This window comes from Pavona decussata, unplaced genomic scaffold (assembly GCF_977016875.1).
Source record: "Pavona decussata unplaced genomic scaffold, jaPavDecu1.1 SCAFFOLD_53, whole genome shotgun sequence".
Lineage (NCBI taxonomy): Eukaryota > Metazoa > Cnidaria > Anthozoa > Scleractinia > Agariciidae > Pavona > Pavona decussata.
In genome coordinates, this window is record NW_028145475.1 from 1,970,450 (window position 1) to 1,990,804 (window position 20,355).

Consider the following 20,355-nt stretch of genomic DNA (forward strand, 5'->3'; position numbering starts at 1 on the left):
AAAACTAACTCATATACAACCAGCTATACTATTTCCAGAATGGCAACCACGAGAACCTGCTTGGAAACTCTACAAGTTGCTCTGTGTTTTGCGAGAAAATCCTGATAGTTATTGCGGATGCGTAGGATTTATCTCACCAAGTTTTCGTCGCATTTTCTTGGAAAGTGTCCATTTTGTCGTTCTTCCTGAAAAAGTGAATGCATAGGAGTAGAAAAAGCAGCCACAAAAACTTGCAAAATAGAAACAACTTTCTTTTATTTAACTTTTAAGATAAAAACTTGGCTAAAAACGTAGAAATTTTTTTTAGAAAATAAGGGTTAATAACCAAATACTAATTTTTCCCAACAATTTTTAGGCACTCTCGACTCTGCGCAAAACCGAGAAGTTGAGAGACAATATATAGTATACCAGAAACACAGAATTGAAATAATTCACAGTCTCGTATGGTGTGTGTTTCGACATATCAGATACAAAATTTGAGTGGAGTTTTTTCGAACCCCACTCTCAAAATGTTAGTTTTCCTTGTCTTTCGTTTAATTTTCAAACGATCGACACTTTTGTGAGAAAATAAGATAATAAAGATATATTCATCTTCAAATGTTAGCGTTTAAATCCCTTCTAAAAATACACCGACGTTTTCCTCCATAACATGACAGAATGCCGTTTCGTCCTCGTCGCTTCAGGTTTGACGCTGTACTTCCTGGACATGTGATTGTTACGTTGTTTGGGGGTTAAATTCAAAGTACTGCTGACATGATCGGGTGGAAGCGAATTGTTTGATAGCGGACTCTCTATCCCGTCTCGCGCACGCGCAGTAGTCTTTCTTGCGTCAAAGTTGCCCACACTGTTATCCAATAACGTGCTGCCCGGTACGTCTATACATGCGTGAACAAGCTCTGGGTTTTCGATTAGGATTCTGACAATCTCCGAGGGTTTTGGTCTTCCTAAGGGGTCCTGATTCCAGCAGTTGTGGAGCAAAGACACCCTAAAAATAAAAAAGGCAAGTCTGAATTTTAAAAACATGTGTAAATCACAAGTCCAATGAACGATTTACAAGCTTTTTTGTTGAAAGGACAGTAACTGTTAATATCGAGGTATTTTTGTGCATTTATGGCAATGCGCGAAAAGCAGATCTTAGAAAGGGATATTGGAATCCGTGGAAATCAAAAGGAAAATCAAGGAAGCCATCCACATTAGACACCAACGTCCCACGTTAAACAGAGATGGGGGCTATGATCTTCCCGCCATTTTTAACCACTTGTTGTCACGTGATTAGACAGCATGTCATCACGTGACAACGTGGAGCTCTCTCTGCTGATGAGCACTGTGAGATACAGTCGAAAGCTACGTTTTGCTCTAATTTCTCAGACCTTGTGACAAGAATTTATTATTATTTAACATATTCCGAGGTCAGGAATGAATGTACACAGTCCTGCTCCTAGACTGTATCAAACAGGCGGCGTCAACATGTTTCACCTCTTTCACAATCTTAGCCAAATGAAATACAAAACGTTTGCTTTATACTGCAGTAGAATATCGGGAAATACTAGGGAATACTTGTATAAACCTTCTCAAACTCATTAATAATTAATCAAGCCAAAACAAAGCAAATCACTACCGTGAAGGAGGCTTAGAATGTGATCTTAATTATCATAAAATTTTGTGAGCTTTTGCTTCGAATTTCTCCAAGAATTATCAATAGTTTGAAAAGTTATATCAAACACTCGAAAGAGCGTTTCCTCCTATTTCCAAACACCTCGAAGTTGGTTAAAAAAACTCGGCTGCGCCTCGTTTTTCCAACCTACTTCTCGGTGTTTGGAAATCGGAGGAAACACTCAGTTCCTCGTGCTTGACTATTACTTCACCAGTGGTTTGAATCAAACAAACTCATGCGCACGGTTTGTTTTTCTTAAATAGCACAACAATCCACTTACATTTCGCGACTGGAGTGAGGAGGTATTTCTAGCGTACAGCCCTGATTCACCTTCTCCAGGACTTCAGTATTAGACAGACCTTGATAAGGGAAGCCGCCAATAGTGGACAGCTCCCAGAGTGTTATGCCATACGACCACACGTCTGTATGTGGGGTGAATAAACCTTCCCTGATAGACTCTGGAGACATCCATCTGACGGGTAACATAGCTGAGGAGTCAACGAGAAAGCACATTAACGTCGGTAAATGTACACCTATAGCCCAATAGGCCTTATCACGGTTTTCGACGCCATTTTGACGGGTAGGCAAACAGGCTTGAAATAACAGTGTTTGTATGGAAATCCGATGTCAAATAATTTTCATAAAACATCGCTTCCGACAAATTCATGAATTGGAAACTTTTGGCTCTAGGAAAAGGATTTTAAGAACAAAATTGGAGGGATGTAGCTGTGACAAAAAGCGTCCAGTCGTATTTTGAACTTTTCATACATTTCCCTGTATTTTTTCCCGCGAACTATTTTTAGTAGCAGTTCACGGCTGGTTCGCAATACAGAAAAATGTATGGAAAGTTCAAAACACGACTGGACGCTTTCTGGCACAGCTACATCCCTCCAATTTTGTTCTTAAAATCCTTTTCCTAGTGCCAATAGTTTCCAATTCATGAATTTTTCAGAAGCGATGTTTTATGAAAATTATTTGACATCGGATTTCCATACAAACACTGTTATTTCAAGCCTGTTTGCCTACCCGTCAAAATGGTGTCGAAAACCGTGATAAGGCCTATTTCGATATATTAAAATTCAGCCTGAAACAATGACATCACTTCGAGTCTCCGGGGAATAAATTGTAGAGTTTATATGGGTTTATTCCCTGGAGCCTCGCAGTGATGGTTATTGTTTCAGGCCGAGTTTTAATACATCGAAATTAGGCTATTTGCTTTGACTTTTATGACGGCCATTTCTCTTAAAGAGGACACCTCTCATTGTTTACATTTTTTATATATTTTGTAGTGAGACACAATGGTTAGTGGGTCAGTCTTCAAATCAAGCGGTCCGTTCTTGGGCAAGACACTTTACTCACACATTGCCTCTCTCCACCCATCCCAGGAATAATAATAATAATAATAATAATAATAATAATAATAATAATAATAATAATAATAATAATAATAATAATAATAATAATAATAATAACTTTATTATTGTGTCGCAAAAGGAATGTAGCCGAGGGGAGAAGTCCCCTCTACTAATAGTGGACACCTAAATAAATAGCCTATTTTAACTCTAGCTAAAAAGAAAGAACTACAATATATTGAAATTTAGATCGTAAACCATATTAAAATATTAAAAATTTCATACATCAATTGTAAAACTCATGTAAATGACAGTCATTCTTGGCATAGGTTGCAGCCTCGACAGTTACTGACATTTGCAGCTAGGGCAGTAAGGTCCTGATTACGTATGACTCTTTTAAATTGCTTCAGAGAGGGTTGATATCTTATCCTAGGAGTGAGATCATTCCACAGTTTAGGCCCTAGGTAACGAAGTAAGTGTTTTCCATATGTCATCGAAGAGAATCGAGGTTGAACAAATTCTCGTTTTCTTTATATAAACGGGTAACAGGAAAGTGTCAGGGGAACATGACAAATGCTGGGGGGTGGGAGGGGTGGGGCTAGGCGTACATGAAACCTAGCATGGACTAGCAGAGTTGAAGTAGAAACCGTGACAATCCCCGGCAGTAGTGGGTTATTAGGCTCGCGAAGGCTTTACCATGACCTTAACTTCCATATTTTGAGCTTTGCGCTCTCGGGATGGAAATGGTTAGCTAATGTAAAGGTCTTAACTTCTGCAAGTTTTCTTGCAGTCAGACTCGGAACAAAGTTGGGTGCAATGTTCTCACCTTTTCGTTGAAACCTGTAGTAATCACTTCCCTGTAGCGGTCGCGCCAATCCAAAGTCGCCAATCTTAATCTCGTTCCCAAAACCAACCATACAGTTCCGTAAAGCGAGATCCCTGAGAAGTAAGTTTACAAGGCTAGAGAACTATAAGAATAACAGTAGTACAAACTCAACGTCTTTGATAGACAATTCTCGTAAGGCGGTTGGTTTGATTCTCGCTCTTAAAACAGTTAGGGCTGCGAGAAATAGAAAGCTAAGGACTGTGGGTAAACGTTAGGATCCGTTTGTTTTTAAGCTTGTTTTGTTTTTGTACAAACCCCAACGTAACGAACACCAGCAAGTGCTGGTTGACCGTCATACGCAGGCATAAGCATAACTTAACAAAGTTTAAACTAGGGGCCTCACCTATGAACAAACTTCATATCTGTAAGGTACTGGAGTCCGCGAGCAATGTCCAGCGCCATGCTCGTGAGTCTTCGAGGTGTAACGTCTTCTGCCTGAGGAGAGAGAGCTTTTGAAACATAACACTGAAAAGACCGACCAAGGGCAATAGGATGGGAGAAATGATCGGAAGAGCGCCTTTGAGACAGTCTGTAAACATCTAATGAGCCTATGAAAAAATACAAGGTTTATGAACAGTCTACTCCACGCCTTACCTCGGGTGACCCTTGTTGATCCACTGATCGACGGCGAGCGAGAAGGAAGTTCTTTAGATCGCCTGAAAAACAAATTGAAACAAACTTTGAACTGGTAACTGGACAGAACTTGTAAGAAGTATCAATCAAACAAACAAAACTAACAACAAACAACAACAACTTTATTTCATATACTTATATCTTTTACAGGAATACACAGCCCGCATATAGCAGGCTAATCAGTCGAGGCAGGCTGTGTAACTTAATAATTATTACAAACATGAATAAAATTAGAATAAAGTAGTAAATATAAATATAAATATAAATAAGTAGATAAGTACACGCATTCGTTCTTTTAAGCAACTAGATAAGAGAAAATTAAATGCAGAGCTTGATTCGGTATCAACCGAACCTCTATCTGGGGTTTTGATTGAGTTCATTTTTAGGCTTGAAATCTTGAGAACAACAAATGGACGAGGCGATGACCGGCATTTTAGGCTTTAAACGGTTCTCACCATGAATCATAAGCTCCATGACAATATAGACTGGTTCTCCTGTGGTACAGACAGCGAGCAGCTTGACCAGATTGGGATGAGACAGCAGTTTCATGTTGTCTGCCTCGCTTAGAAACTCAACCTAGAGAGAAAAAATCAATTACATACTGGCGAGACTATTAAAGTTAGATAATGAAGCACATTTATGAATCCACGTTCGTTTCTTTCTTTTGAGCCGCGACGGCAACAACAACAAAAACGTCACTTAATCATGAAATTCACAATTCGCGATTTCTCAGACTAGTTCAGTTTACATAATATGGCACGAATTATCCACGAAATGAACGTAACTTTAGACGTTGTTCAAGTTCAGAAAGAGAGAAGAATTCGCCGACGAGCCGGGGGCAGGTTCACCATATAGTGAGCCGCGGATTCATTTTTCACCCTCGTGATAAGCGAAATGGTCTGATTAAAGTTTAAAATTTTAGTATTTTAGATAGTCGCAAAAATAGTCTACAAACCGAAAAAGTGGCTCTAAATGCATCTGAAACGCGTCTAAGACGTGCCAAAACGCGTCCGAAACGCGTCTAAAACATATCTGAAACTCGTCTAAAATGCGTCCAAACGCGTCTAAAACATATCTGAAACTCGTCTAAAATGCATCCAAACGCCTCTAAAACATATCTGAAACTCGTCTAAAATGCGTCCAAACCCGTCTAAATCCAAGTATTAGAAAGGGTAGCAAAAATTGAACAAAAATTCAAGGTAGATGTTGTATCTCAGAGATTACGCTTGCCACCGGGAAAGATTGACGGTGTGCAGTTCTAATTATTATCTTTGACTTATCTTTGAGGTCTAAGAAATAGGTACAATTTTTTGTTTTACGCATTTGTCGAAAGGGTTACCATTTTAGTAAGAGTTTGCAAGCTCTTGTGAAAGCGTACAGGGTTCAAACCTCGGGTCTTGCCTCCCCGCACGGACCGGAACTTTATTTAGTACCCCGCATTAGCTCCTCACATTAAGGTACCCCATTAAACTGTCAGTCCAAAAATGTAAAACTCACATGTAGGGCCATTGTTTTTCTCATGATCCAGCATTAAAAGCTTTGCTTTGTTAGGCTCATTTTTTCAGTTGCAGAGTTAATTTACAAACCTTATCTTCAATTGATGCCCCAACTCTGAGCGTTTTCACAGCTACTGGGACCGAGACGTCAGATCCCATCAGCCCCAGGCTTTCCCCGCCAAACACTGCACCAAAAGCCCCCTCTCCCAGTTTTCTGTTCAGAATGACTTTTTCTCTCGGCGTCTCCCACTCATCCAAAGCAAATATGGCGCCGGTGAATTTAGCGTCCAGTAAACCGAGTTCGCGCAGACGATTTTTAGTGTTGCGATACTTAGAGGAGTATCTGACAATGAAGAAAAACAGTTTTCCATGAATTATTTCCTTTCTTCATCATAGTACACATACAGCTTTGAACAAATCCCATGTCATAATGTACTAGAGCGGTTTTCAATTGAGTGTCGAAAGTAAATTCATGTTTGCTTTGGTTTTATTTTACTTCGTTCTGTGATTGGTTGGCAAACTTCGCGCCACTTCCTCAACCAATGAGAAACCAAACCAAAACCAATCGTGTCTCGGTCGCACATGTTTTCCCGCGCTTGGCGCCGGTTACGTACAATTACTTCGTGTTCTGATTGGTTCATTGCACTGTTGTCGTCTGTTGTGATTGGCCAGAGTAATTACTTTTTGGTTTAACGACACTCAATTAAAAACAGCTCTCCACTTGAAAAATTCATCAAATCTTATTCCACGCTCACCTTCCTTTCAGAATGCACGCCACAATAATGAGGATTATGGAAACGGATGTCACCGCTTGAAGGAAAAAACAGATTGAAAAATAAGTCCATTTTGTTGTTGACAATGTGCATGGGTCTCCGAGAGGACCGAGCGCTCACCTTATCCCTAGCTCTATCCCTAACTTCATCTTGCTCATTAGTTTTCTTTCTGCGTAAAACCCACAAAAGCGAGCGACTTTAAATTTGAGCATTGAGTAGGAATACGACTTTTCATATCTAGTTCACTTGCTTCAGATAATCACTCATCACGTCAATCTTTTTTCAAGAGCCCCCTTATCTGCTGATATTCATAGCAACAGAAAAGAGCGAGAGTTCTGGGGATGCGACTGGTTTGAAATTTAAAAGTAGTACGGGTACTCAAATCTTAAGGTCCATATTAATTGTTGACGTAGCTCCCACCTAATTTTGCTGTTGGCTCCATTTCTGTCTGTCTTTCTATTTATCTTTCGGCCTACCTGTCTTTCTTTCTGTCTATCTTTGACTGGATCAAGGCCAGAACTGTTCCCGGGAGGGGGGTGGGGAGTACTCCCTATAAAGGACTATACGGTTAGGCTCCGCCTGAAAGGAGTTCCTTTTCAGGAGAGAGGTATATTAAACTCATGGGTAGGGATTTTACGAGCTGAAGTATAGAAAAGGGCAGGGAAAACTGTCATTTAGGTATTCAAAAGGGGCCATTCAACAGACCCAACGAAAAAAGATAGTGTTTCTACCGTAGGTATGTGAATGGGGTACCATTTCCTATGGAAGGTACATGAAAGGGTTACTTCCGGTAAAAAAAAAATAGGTATATAAAAAGGTAAGGGTTTGGTTTGGACCAAGGGGCGAAGCCTTACCATATTTACACTTATTTCCAGCTTCACCTCTCTTTTATTATCTGTTATTGGCTTGCCGCGTAGCATCGCACAACAACAAGGCGATTACATGTTCAATAATTATCTTACTCCAGTTCTTACCAATAACAACAGCAATAATGATAGCCACCCGACAGGACACATTTAGAGCTTTCCTCAACTTTTCAACCCCGCATATCGCCTTGGGAGCAGATACTGAAAAAAATAAAAAAGATAAGAGCTTCGTACGGGACAACTCCTTGTCTCTTAAAAACATTAGTGATATGATCAGTCTTAAACAATTTATTCAGTAGAGCTTGTCTTTAGGCATTTGCTTACGACACAAGGTACCAGGAAAAATAACATTCTGAACAAATCGTCACTTGCAACATTACCTTAAAAGAACTGACACCCAAAACTGTGCAGAGGAAATAGACAAAGAGCAATTCCTCTTTAGATCTCGATAAAGTCGCTTCTCACAATAGATCAATGAGGAACTATCTCCAGCGATTACCCAAAAGAGTTTGTGTCGAATGGGAACAATATTCTCAGGGTATTTTCGATAAGAGTCCAAATTTCACCGTTTCACACAAAATACAATAAAGAAATGTCCAACAGTTGTACTGTCTCTCAAGGTTACTAGTACTTTCTACGGAATTCATTTCTTCACACCATGGCATGTAATTTGCACCTAGTATTGAAGTGATATGTCAAAAACGAGACCGAGTGCTTTATCAGGGGCCAATCACCTCGAAAGAATAAAAACACTCGGCCGCTTTCATCTTTTTCTCGGTGTTCGGACCCCTGATGAAGCACTCGCCCTCGTTTTTGACATATATTTTCTCTCACGTTTGACAATGAACAAATTTCGTCAACATCAGTGCCACTGTACCAACTGAAGGCAAGTTCTTTCAGATTTCTTTCATTCGCGGCCGCTCGGCAATCTTGGGGTTTTAGAAGCAGAGAATTCTCGCTTAGGCTTCGATTAAATTCCTAATAAACTACAGTAGAGCTTCGATTTCTCTCTAAGTATGAACACATTTGATGGGGTGGACAAGTTCACATTTGAAATAGGGTCGCGACAAATGATTATTCCCCCAAAATCCGCCACTGGACACGTGTACCGACTTCAGCTTAGACGAGGTCTCAGAATAAATTAAGTGAGATTCACATATCCCAGCTAACGCCCCAGTTTTCCCTTTCTGTCTCCTTATTTTTTCTCGACCATACCAGGCAAAAGATCACTGGGTATCTGTCCGGTTGCCCATGTGATCCTGTTGGGATTCCACTCCAGGCCCCCTCTGACAGAGCTGTTCGTTTCCTTGGCATGAATAAAGTGACCAATAGCAACAGAATGCGAGGCAAATTTCTGTTTGATGAGAATGTTGGATAGACGGTCTCCATCTTTGAAGTGAACTCGCCCTGAAACTCCCAAGAAGTCCACCTGCTGAATACGCTGGCGGAATAGCCTAATAAGATCAGATAGGAATTAGCGTGAGGAAGCAAAATATAGAAGGTAAGTCGACAAAGTTCCTACATCCCCTGAGAAATGAATAAAGGGACAGAACTGAGTCTGAAAGTGTCAGCTCAGTATATATTTACGTTAAGCAATTATCTTTTTGAGAACGATGTATTATTCAGTGAGTGATTCGAACCTAAGACCTTCCGATTACTAGTTCGGATGCCCTAGCACTGAGCTACAGGAGACTCCTGGGAGCTAAGGTCATTAAACTAGGTTTGTGACACAAAAATCCTGCACACTGCTAGGATTTGAATGTCATTGTGTGACATTTGCGCAATGGAATAAATGCGATGGTGGGGTTTTGAAATGACATCGTGATACTTCTCCTTCAACATGTACAATCACCGTATCTCTCGATCATCTCCTAGAATCAGACAAAGCTGCAATTGTTGTTAATCGAGGATATACCGTTTGTGCAGAACATCTAATATGACAGCTTGCGCTTTTGCATGTCACTACCATATATGTACATACTTTTCCAAGCGAAAGAAGGATCAAAACCGTTTGGCACAAAACTTACCCTGAGGTGGTGTTGGAGAGAATTGTATCCAGAGCTGAGGAGTCATTCCTGAGCAGTCGATCCAGTGCTAAAGCGTACGTCCACACGGCGTCATGCGCAAACGAAGCGTAATCTGACCATTCTATTTTCTAAAGGAGACGGAAAAATAAAAAAGTAACAGGGGCACCCAACGACAGTTTTCTCTCAGATCCTTTGAAACGCTATTTTAGGCTATCTGGAGTGCCTTTAAAGTTGTGTAGGTTCATTTCAGGCCGCGCTATAATAGTTTTATCTGTTCGGTCATTCTAGGGCAACTTAAGTCTTTTCGAAATTACTAGGGCATCTTTGTCCATTTCCCGAAAACCTTAGGCCTTATTTCCTTTCCGAAAATCTTAGCTGACTTTTTTTCGGCACTCGAAACGACATTTTTATCAATCCAAAAACACTAGGCCTAAAGTTTTCCATATCACTTAAGTTCGAAGTGAAAATTCCCTTTAGAAAATTGTAGGGGATTAAGGGCCTTCCGAACAGATAATTTACCGAAACCATCCGTTGGGTGCCCCTGAAGTAACGATAGGTTTGGCACACTCTAAGTACTGTAGAAGGCCACGAAGGAGTACGACCGGTCAACATTATGCGTCTCGAGGTGATTTTACCACGAAAGTCTAATTCACTCAGAAAAGATTACAAAACTTGTCTCGCTCGACCTCTCGTCGCTCACGTTTTTCTGCTTCGGTATCTCGTTCTACCGGTTAAAACCAGTTTTGCTGACGTCACACTTTCATGCTACTAGATACTCCACTTCCACTAGGCAGTCACACTATTTCCGGTCCGATATGCGACTTCGATCTAAATTTGAATGAGTGAAGAGGAAGATGGCCTGCAAATGCAACCGCCTCTCATCAGCACTCCCAGGCGCTATGGGCGTTTGACAGCGAAGAGAAGCGGCTGTATTCGCTAAGAGGAAGAAACCATTAAGCTAGTGTCACCTGTTTGGCTACAGTAGCCTTGTAACGTTCTTTCCATTCCTTTACAGTTCCGCCTCCTTCTACGTTTTGTTCGTCATCTCCAAAGAAAGGAGACGATAAAGTAAAATAGCCTTGTTCGATAAAGAACTTCAGCTCTGCGGTGGTACACGGAACACTTTCGGGTGCGGTGTAACTTTGGCTGTTGTAAAAATCCACATTCCACCAATCAGCTTCCAGCCAGTCCAGTAAGAACCACACGTATCCTTTTTCTGGGATCAAGCCCTGCAGTAAACAAAACAGGTTGGTTCCTTTTTCATAGTTAATACAACCCTCGATAGGCGGTTACTTTCTAGAGCTACTTAGCGTAAACAACACAATGAACCAATCAGAACTCGAAAAAAAGGGAAAGGCATTTGAGAAAGTAAAGATTGGCTTTGATTTTACTTCTGATTTAATTGCTTGTGAAATTATTTCAGTCAAACGTTGGAAATACATCTACTAAGCTGTTTCCTGCACCTTCACTCTCTTTCTTACAATTTGTATTTTATCTAAAACCTATTCAATGAAACGAGTTGTTTTTCGTCATAAAAGAGCCCGTTTTTGTCTGGTACAAAGGTCTCCAAACAGAAAGGAAAGCTCGACAAATGTAAGTAAGACTTACTTTCCTGTAAGCCTGGCACGTAACCGCTCTTGTGGCTGCCGGGTAAGCATCAAGTATTATCACCGTCACTTTACTCTCAACCACACTACTGATGTAACTACTGGCGTCCAGTTCACCATCAGATGGTAACTCACGTGACAGCACTTGAATTCCATGTTTGGTCAAGAACTCGGTGCGTGATCGGACTGTGTTCACAGGGTACTTGGCTTCGCGTAAGATTGCACAGTGCTTCCAATTGAACGCACGAAAAAGCGACAGATATGCCAACTTGAATTCATCAATGCTCGGATTAGTTCGGAAAAACATCGGAAATCTCGTCTTATCAGATAGCGACACGTCATCAGCTCCGTAGCCCATTAGAATCGTGTTATGAAAGCGCGATACTTCCGCAATCGGGAGTGTAGCCTTGCTACACGCAGGACCTACAATGCCGATCACTTTTTCCGACTCATCGCGATTTAGGTATCGGATATACGCTGGAATAACGAGTTCTCTTCTACACTGAGTAGCAGCTACAAGTAACTCAAGCCTAAAACACCCCAAAACGTTTTCATCGTCATTTATCTCCTTGACAGCCATTTGCGCTCCTATCTCGTCTCCTGGACTCGACCATATTGCTTTGGGTTCCACTCGGCTTGGAAACATCCCTCCAATGAAGACAGTTCGTTTGACGTTAGTTTCTGCTTGTATCCGTGGCAACCAGATGTCACTTGTCTTGTTGATCCAGTGGCAGACGGACTCTTCGATTGATGCGTTTTGCGTTGTGTTGATGTGTTGCAGCATATCGGTGATGTGTTCTCTTGTCAGAGTGATGGCATTGACAAGTCTGTAAATGTCCTTGTATCGTTGCTTTATTTCCTTCCACACAAATTTGTGCAAGTCGTACATGGGAAAATCGCACCCTGAAGAGTTGCTCCTCGTTGGGCTTGTCGTAAAATCGCTTTCAATGCTAAAAGAAAAACAAACAATACCCGCTTAGAGGTAAATATAACTTAGAACCAATAACTATGTTCTTCGTAAATGCCTTCTGCCTCCGTGCGCTTTTGATACAATATACCGAAAGAGTGTTTCATCTGACTTCCAAACACTGAAAAGTGACAGGGACAGTCGAGGGACAGTCGAGTATTTTAACCAACTTCAAAGTGTCTGAAACAGCTTCTCAAACCGTTAACAATTCTTGCAGGAATTCAAAGCAGAACTTCACCAAATTTTATGATAATTAAGATCACATTTCTAAACCTCTTTCATGGCAGTGATTTTCTTTGTTTTCTCTCCATGAATTATTGACGTTCAGAAAGGGATGTTCCGCCATAGCCGGGAACTTGTTTTCTCTGCTTTATGCTATTACCACATAATTTTTATTACCCCTATGTTCAAAAGCGAGAAATAATGAAAAAATGCAAACACGAGACGAGTGTTTTCGCTTCTATGTTGAGTTCTCCCAACTCTCGTGATCGTCAACCATTGCTTATGGTAACCAGAAAAGAAGGTTTTCCATATATTTCTGAAATGAAAGTAAACGTTCAAAACTGACTAATAATACTTTCCCAGTTAGACGTGCACTTGAGAAGCCATTTCCTCAAAAACCAAAAGATTAACAGAAGAACAGAAAAGAAGTAGTCCTTTTTTTTCTTTTGAAGTGAAGAGCGAGCGAGTTGTCGTGACGGTGGTATTTACCTGCATTCTGGGAAGGTAATCCTCCTGAACTTGTCCGATGTCGTCAAGGGGTCTGGGTCGGACGAGTAAAATAGCAATGGCTTTCCCTTTGCCTCGTTCTGAAGCACTGTTGAACCGAGTCTGTCTCCTAGCCAGATCACAGAAATGTTCAAACGCAGGCTTATGATCTGGTCCTCTATCAATGCACTGGTATTGTCTATCATAAACAACGAGTAAAAAGTAAGAAAAATCACTTTTTTATGTGAAATGATGACACTTTATTCATTGTTCCCAAAGCCATCACGGTATTACCTTACTGGTCCTAAAGCACCTGCCCCTTAGTTTCTGAATTAGAAGGCCTAAGGCACCAAAACTTTCGGATAATGTCTAGTTTTGTATGATAAGAAGTTCTTTAAAAAGTAAAAAACGAAAACGCTCGAAACGTCAGCACTCGAATCTCTTTGCTGTGGCCAATTTACCTTTGGTTATCAACGTTAATAAACCAAACACTCGCTCCGTTAATAATAGCCCGTGGCCTGTTATTGCTTGCTGTTTTAAGCTGTTAATTTAGTGTTTCAAGTTGTTGTTATTGTTGAACGCATCCTATTTATCTATTTTGAGACACAAAATTCCCTTCAATAAAAAGCCCTCTCCAAAAATCAGCCCCTAAAAACCATCTTGAACGAGTTATATTCAGAATTCTACGCAGGGCTTTATATTGGAAATCTAAAGTATCTTGCCGTTCGAAAAGAGTAGGAGACGTATTCCCCGGTGTGGTGGTCTGTCTCCATTTCTGATTTCATATGTCTTTCACATTTAAGAGTGGGTTGGGTGAGTGAGTGAGATCAAAATATGGACTGACGTCCGATCTCACCACACAGAAGAATTGTAAAAGACTATGTATGTGATATAAATAAAATTCTGGAATATACCTTTGTGCCCAGCTAATAAGACCACACATTTTCCACCATTTTGGTTCGCTTGAGAACACTGCACAGGATGAAACTCATCTTTTATACAGTCCTGGCACGTGACAAGATCAGATGCTTTTGACAGTTGCTGTAGGACAGTGGTTAGGTTCAGCGCTCTCCAGTGGTCAGCGGGTTGATGGTGAACAGTCCACATCCGGTTAACGAAATCAGCACTTACATACCAACCTTGTCTGGAACAATGAACGTTGGTGAGTTTTCAAATATAACTTGTTCCAAACGCTTCGCCATTCAGGAAACCATTTAGCAAACAAACGGTCCGCAAGATGTAGGGCAGGGGGAAGGCCCTTGTATAGCTACAACGGTAACTTCACAGAGCGAGAGGTTTAATTAGCAAAACAATGGCACTGTCTGTGCGGTTATAAATTTCATTACATTTCCTTGCCGTCCTCTACACAACAGCAACGTCTAGCGACCAGATTCAAAGACTTATGGGGGAACATGAGCGTCCGAAAGTGGATTTTCTTTCCTTTATTCAATTTGAATCCCCTTCCTCACAACTCAGTTCTGTATAGCTTGGCCACATTGTTCAAATTGAACAACTTGGATTAATCCACAAGTAGCTTAAATAACGTGGAATTATACTGATCTAGGTGATGTTTTCTTTGCCGTTGCCGTCGTGGCCGCTTAAAGTCTTCAGCATTCAGAGCGCTGGTTCTTCCTTTTTTTCTTAAACTTATGACCTGTTTTTGTGAGGCACCCCCTTCTCTACTCTCCCTACAATCTCACCGCTCTAGTAAAGGTCTTTATTACAGTCGAACTTCTCCTAAGTGGACACCCTTAGATCCACTGCTCGCCTAGAAAACCTGTTTACTTATGACAGAGGTTAAAGATGTATTAATAAGACAAGTGTCTGTGAGTGTCCGTCAGTTGGAGTTTGCTTCAAACGATGTCCGGAAGGTCTACCGTTCCATTCTCGTAAAGAACTGAATACGGTTTTCTCAACATATCATGAGCTGGAACCTTGCCATTTTTCTCTTTATCATGATCCCTTTGTATTAGAATTTGTTCTCGGGAATTTTGGCCGAAACTTACCTCCCCGTGATCCCTAGTGATCCGATACCGACCATTGTCCCAGTCGCCCCAGGCTCCTGGCGGTCAAATTGTACCCAGACTTCTGGGTCGATCATGGACTGTGGAACACCAGGAAGACTACAAACGAGAAGAAAACGGATAGAAATAGTCTTACAAGAACTGAGTGAGGTATCTTTCGCCTTTTCTGGACACTACTTAATTTTGCCAAGTCAGCAGCAGTGATTTGGCTTCAAGAAATGCCGCAAAAAAATAGCAGGGATGGCGCAGTGGTGAGAGCACTCCTCTCCCACTAGTGTCGTTCGAGTTCGATTCCCGGAGCTAACGCCATATGTGGATTGAGTTTGTTGTTGGCTCTCGCCCCTGCTCCAAGGGCTTTTCTCCGGGTACTCCGGTTTTCTTCCCTCCAGAAAAACCAACATTTCCAAATTCCAATTCAACCTGGAAATGGTGGACAAATAGCTACTCTATGGATGTGTCACTGAAATTCCCATATGTTTATTTAATTATTTATTTATTTATGCTTATTTATTAGTAGATGCGCATGCGCTTATTGTAAATCAACAACAGAAGGACGCAAACCGTTCACTGATTAGGTTGTCACTAGACGGAATTTTTGGTGCAAAAATGACTGGGATTTGCGCATTAGAGAGGGACTGTCCGTCTACTACTGTATGACTAAAGGCCAGTTCATTACCTGTCTTTCCAGCAACGTCTTGAAGCTTCCCTGACGTTAACAAAGCCACAGGCAACCAATTTGACGTTGTCATAGCCCAGGCCCTCCTCAATTAAGATCTTAGTAAGCTGGGCAGTTGCGTGGTGTGATACGTGATCACTGTAGGAGATCGTGATTGGGTTCACCTGTCCTTGAAATGTAAACTTCCTTTGATGAATTGTATCTGTTGAGAAATCAGAACAAAATTTAAAGTATTGTTCAAACTTAGTTCGAAAACAAATTCGAAGTGGCTAGCATCTAGCATCTAGCCCGGCTGGTGACAAAAGGCTCAGTGGGAGAAGTGCGAAGAACGTGTGTGTAATAAGCTAGTAAACTTAAAGCGAGCATCTTAGAAAGGCAGCAGAAGAAGGCAGGATTCAGCTTTTCTTCTCTCACTCAAAGCTTTGATTGGTACATTCTAGCTATGACTCTTCTCCTGGAGGAAAACTGGCCCAGAGTGGACCGGGGTGCAACTTGCCCTGATAACCAAACAAACCTATTCCATAATGAAATGTTTCTTTGTAACGGCCCCTTTAAGTCCTTAGGTCTCCTCAGTTCTTCCCATCCCCTGGAGGGAGAAGGACTGGCCTCAACTTAAACGTCTAGAATCTAAATGTTTCTATAAGGTGTTCAAATCAGGAAAGATATAGCCAATAAAGCTTCCAACCTGAACTAAAAAATGACTCAAAGCACACCAGACGTTTTCTTGCACGGTTTATACAGTGTAATTTGTCGCTTGAAATTCATCGTGGAATAAGCGAATTCCCGGAAGCGGGAGTTCACAAGGCACGATCCGCCGAAAGCGTGGATTCTCGCGTGAGAGCTTCACAAAGCCCGCACGCTTACGGACCCCAAGCCGGCCAAACGCAGAAAAGAAAACGGACTATTTTCTAGCTTATTCTTCTACTTCTTCTTTTTTTTTTTTTTTTTTTTTCATTACTATTGACGATTTTATAGGCTCCATTTCTCTCGCTCTCTCAAGTGCAGTGACTGGTCGCCGAACTTGGTGATTTTTGCACGCCGTTGTGTTTCGCTCGACTTTCCTTGAAGACGAACTTTTATCCCTGCGCGAGTTCGCGTGACATCACGCAGAGTGGACTCCAGCTGATTTTAGTGTTGACATTTAATATGGTAACTTCCTCTGTCAGTGCTAATCGCCGCAATAACGATTTGTACTGCAGTTGCAGAAAGAATTACCATTATTCTCGAAGTATTTCCTCCCCTCGGTCTAATATTCGCAAATATGTCATCTCAGCAATCTCTTCCCTCCGAAGGTCGAACAATTCTAACCTCAGCTATTAGAACAGGAAAACATTTCGGTATTTAAGAACGTAGAACCAAATGAATTTGCAAATGTTGCTCGGGAAAACACTACGATGAAGAATGACATCGAATGAGCAGTTTATAAGAACGCATCGCGTGTTTCAGTAGTTCAATTGTTCATGGACTCTTCATGACCTTCACGGCTACATATCATAATCTGGCAAGCTTCTCTGATTGATTCCCAATGGTATTCGTTAAACCTGTCACTAGAATACTGTAAAGTGACTGCCTAAGCTGTTCTGTTTTTATATTTTCGAGAAGCTTATATTCCTTAAAACTGAAAGACGCAGCCTTTGTGTGTAGAAGGAGGGCTACTGATTTAAAACAAACACAATCACTTACCCGAGATGCCGCGAAGACATTTTCCAGCTGCGACGGAACTGATTTGGAACCAAATAACAACGACCCCCAGCCACAAAGCTCGCGCTTGTAGAAACATCTTACTCTTCCTTGAAAACATGTTTCTAGAAACCCGGCTAAGAGTTCCTCCTGTTGTAATTTACGGCTTTTATGATTGAAACCAATCTACCATTGGCAAACATCAATTAAGCTCACCGAGCCGGTAGAAACGTCCAAATCCAATGCACTGGCGAAAGGTAATCAAGCGGTACTCAGCTCTTGAGAAGTCAGGGTCTTATTGTGATATATTATAATAGCAAATGTTTGACACAATAATTGCTCCTGTGACACGTTAGGTCGCAAAGCGTCCCCGTGTAGTTTGAAACACAGCAGTTGACGACAAATTTACATTTTACATAACCACAACAAGCTAGCCTATTCTTCGCCTCTTTTGTCTTATATAGCTTCAATAGGATCGCGATGAATTGACAAAAACCAAGTGCAAATGAGCTTGCATAAACATGCTGTTATCAGAACAAAACTGGGAAAATAGTACAGCCTGTTTTTATCCATGTAAAATGACACAACCGAATAGGTCACAGCGCGTGAGAGCTTGTATACACAAGCAAAAACTCACAAGAAGCAACATGCAAATTATGCAAACAGGTTGAAAGTCTTTTTGCGACTGTTTGCTCGGCAATTAAGACTCAGTGATCGAATGGATTATGCTTATCACCGGATAATACCCTGTTTTGTAAAAAAAATAATTTATTTTCTCAGCCCTTGTGTTCAAGAAAATATATTTTTATATGTAATTCTTTTGTTAGCAAAGCTGAGGGGCAAAAGCCCTGATGTGTGTGAGTGTCATGGCTTTAATAACTACATTGTTTATATTAAACGGAAAAAAAACAAATACTCTCGTTTTACTACTTAAGTGGAGGAAAAAAGGTTTTTGTTTTACCCGTGTCCGCTCAGTTTTTTCGCGCGCGAATCGCGCCTTTTGTTTTTTGTTTTTTCTTTGAAAAATTTGACTGAAAATGTATGGCTCGCAGAAATGAAGTCCGGCAACGCGCAGCCGATACGAATAATTAATTTTATACTGCGGAACTTTTTGAAACTGGTAGAAAAGGAGAGCCATTACTGTACTGTACAAGTCATCATTGATGAGAGGCAAAACACCAATTCTGCAATATGTTTGTCTGGGGGCGTCAAGCCTCAGTAATGAAAATTTGCTGTCGTGGTTGCCACTAATGTCATCATCACTGTTAGTCCTGGCTTTTGCCCGACAGGTGCATAACACCACGCTAGCTATCTTTTTTTCTTTTGGTGGCTATCTTTTTTTCTTTTTTCTTGTGACTCCTTTGCGCTTTGAAGCCCGGCAAGGTTTACGACTCGAGTTTGTGAGCGAATAAGCTTAGGAAACCTAAATTAAACCTACTCCGGCTAGCTAGTGACTGGGAGCTCATGTACACGCTTTTTATTCGTAATTTCCACTCATACACAAACTACGATTTCCAGAGTAGGCAGGTGAATCTATGCTCTAATGCATTTGTCATTTCATTTCAACACTGCCCATCGACTCCTCCGCTCCGGGCAAACCACAGGCTATGAGTATTTTTTTTTTTTTGAAAACAAATGGCAAATGTCCCACGGTACAGTTAAAAGAGAGGTTGATAATTTGCCGGATTTCCTAGCTCATTCTCGTCTGGTCAGGTAAGGTATAGGGACCCTTGTGTTGTGTATCTGCCAGTCATTTCAGGTCCTCCTTAGACGCGAATTAATCACAAATTTGTTGTCTTTGCTGATGCCGTTTAGTGAAAAGAACCCACAGTGCCGTAAGCGACTTTGCCCTGGGGTATTCTCTTACAAATTCCCGGGTCCGGGACTGTGCCGGACAACGTTCGGATTCAGTTTAAAAATGCCCCACTTATACCGGCGGAGGGGTACGGCTGGAATTGACTGATGTTTGGAGCCTGCTGATGTATAAATGCATGCGGTATATTCTCTGGATATATAGACTACACTTTTTTATATAAGAACCTTTTTTCAAGAACGTTAAGGCTGAGGTTTTACTAAAATTTAAGAACATACTAAGAGCGTTACCCAGGCTGAGAAGTCAATTAAGAACATTTTTATTTGACCAATGTTTTTTAAAATGAACAGTATAAATACGGATAAAATAATACATGTAAAACTTCAGTCCAATCAGTAACGCAAGTGATAGGTGTCTTGATCACGTCCGCATAAATATAAACTTATTGAAATGCTATAAAACATAACTTAAGACAAGAGAAACTCATTTTCTCTTGCTTAAGAACATCTTAAGAATTTTTCAGGCTCCAGAAAAAAAAAATAAGACTGACGTTTAGCCTTAGCCCAAAAAATTAGACGTTCTTAAAAAAAAGGGTGTATGCCTTAAATGTTTAATCTCCCAAGGAAAGCTGAACTAAAGACAAATTAAGTCGGGATGCGCAAAATCACCCGCCTTGCGAACTGTTGAAAATGCCGAACCAACCGCGTGTTAAATTTTCTGAAGGCAGGTGATCTTCGATGCGCAAGCTACAATTGTAGCTCTGATTTTCCTTAACTGAAAGGACTCGAGCTAGTGATAGCGTACAGCACGAAGATTTTTGTTTCCGTTTTCATTTCTAAACCTAAAAAACATTTTCGTCCTGACTAGCGCCGTTTTCCGCTACGCGGTCCACAACTTGCGTTCTCGTGGCGGGTGTATGAAAACGCAGATTCTTTTTATTAAAATAATGTCCTTTCCCTAGCCGGCCTTCACACGTTTTGATGATTTTCGGCGGCTGTCATCCAGATTAATTATAACACAATCTAAAAACCTGTGTCAGTGTTTTCAAAAGGCTCCTCCACCGGTGTGAACCTGTTGGCACTATTGCGCCCGACCTGAGAATCAAAGATAACAGCTCCGGTGACAACAAATATATTGGTCTTACATGGGCAGCGTTCAAAATTATTTATGTGGTAGCGGACAGCTATGGGGAT

At 41.0% G+C, this 20,355-nt stretch overlaps 1 protein-coding gene across 1 annotated transcript; it reads right to left on the minus strand.

Annotated features, from left to right (window-relative positions):
- Nucleotides 1-230: 230 nt before the first annotated feature.
- LOC146480420 (uncharacterized) lies at nucleotides 231-20,055 on the minus strand. The gene is made up of 18 exons (XM_085109571.1): nucleotides 17,353-20,055; nucleotides 15,670-15,871; nucleotides 14,976-15,092; nucleotides 13,884-14,113; nucleotides 12,973-13,168; nucleotides 11,296-12,244; nucleotides 10,656-10,916; nucleotides 9,688-9,815; nucleotides 8,876-9,114; nucleotides 7,769-7,861; nucleotides 6,777-6,831; nucleotides 6,112-6,364; nucleotides 4,981-5,101; nucleotides 4,487-4,548; nucleotides 4,236-4,327; nucleotides 3,833-3,945; nucleotides 1,935-2,142; nucleotides 231-985 (listed from the first exon to the last, which is right to left on the minus strand). Exons 1-18 carry the CDS (start codon nucleotides 17,468-17,470, stop codon nucleotides 619-621), a joined length of 3,804 nt encoding a protein of 1,267 aa, XP_084965697.1. The 5' UTR covers nucleotides 17,471-20,055; the 3' UTR covers nucleotides 231-618.
- Between the last annotated feature and the right edge of the window lie 300 nt (nucleotides 20,056-20,355).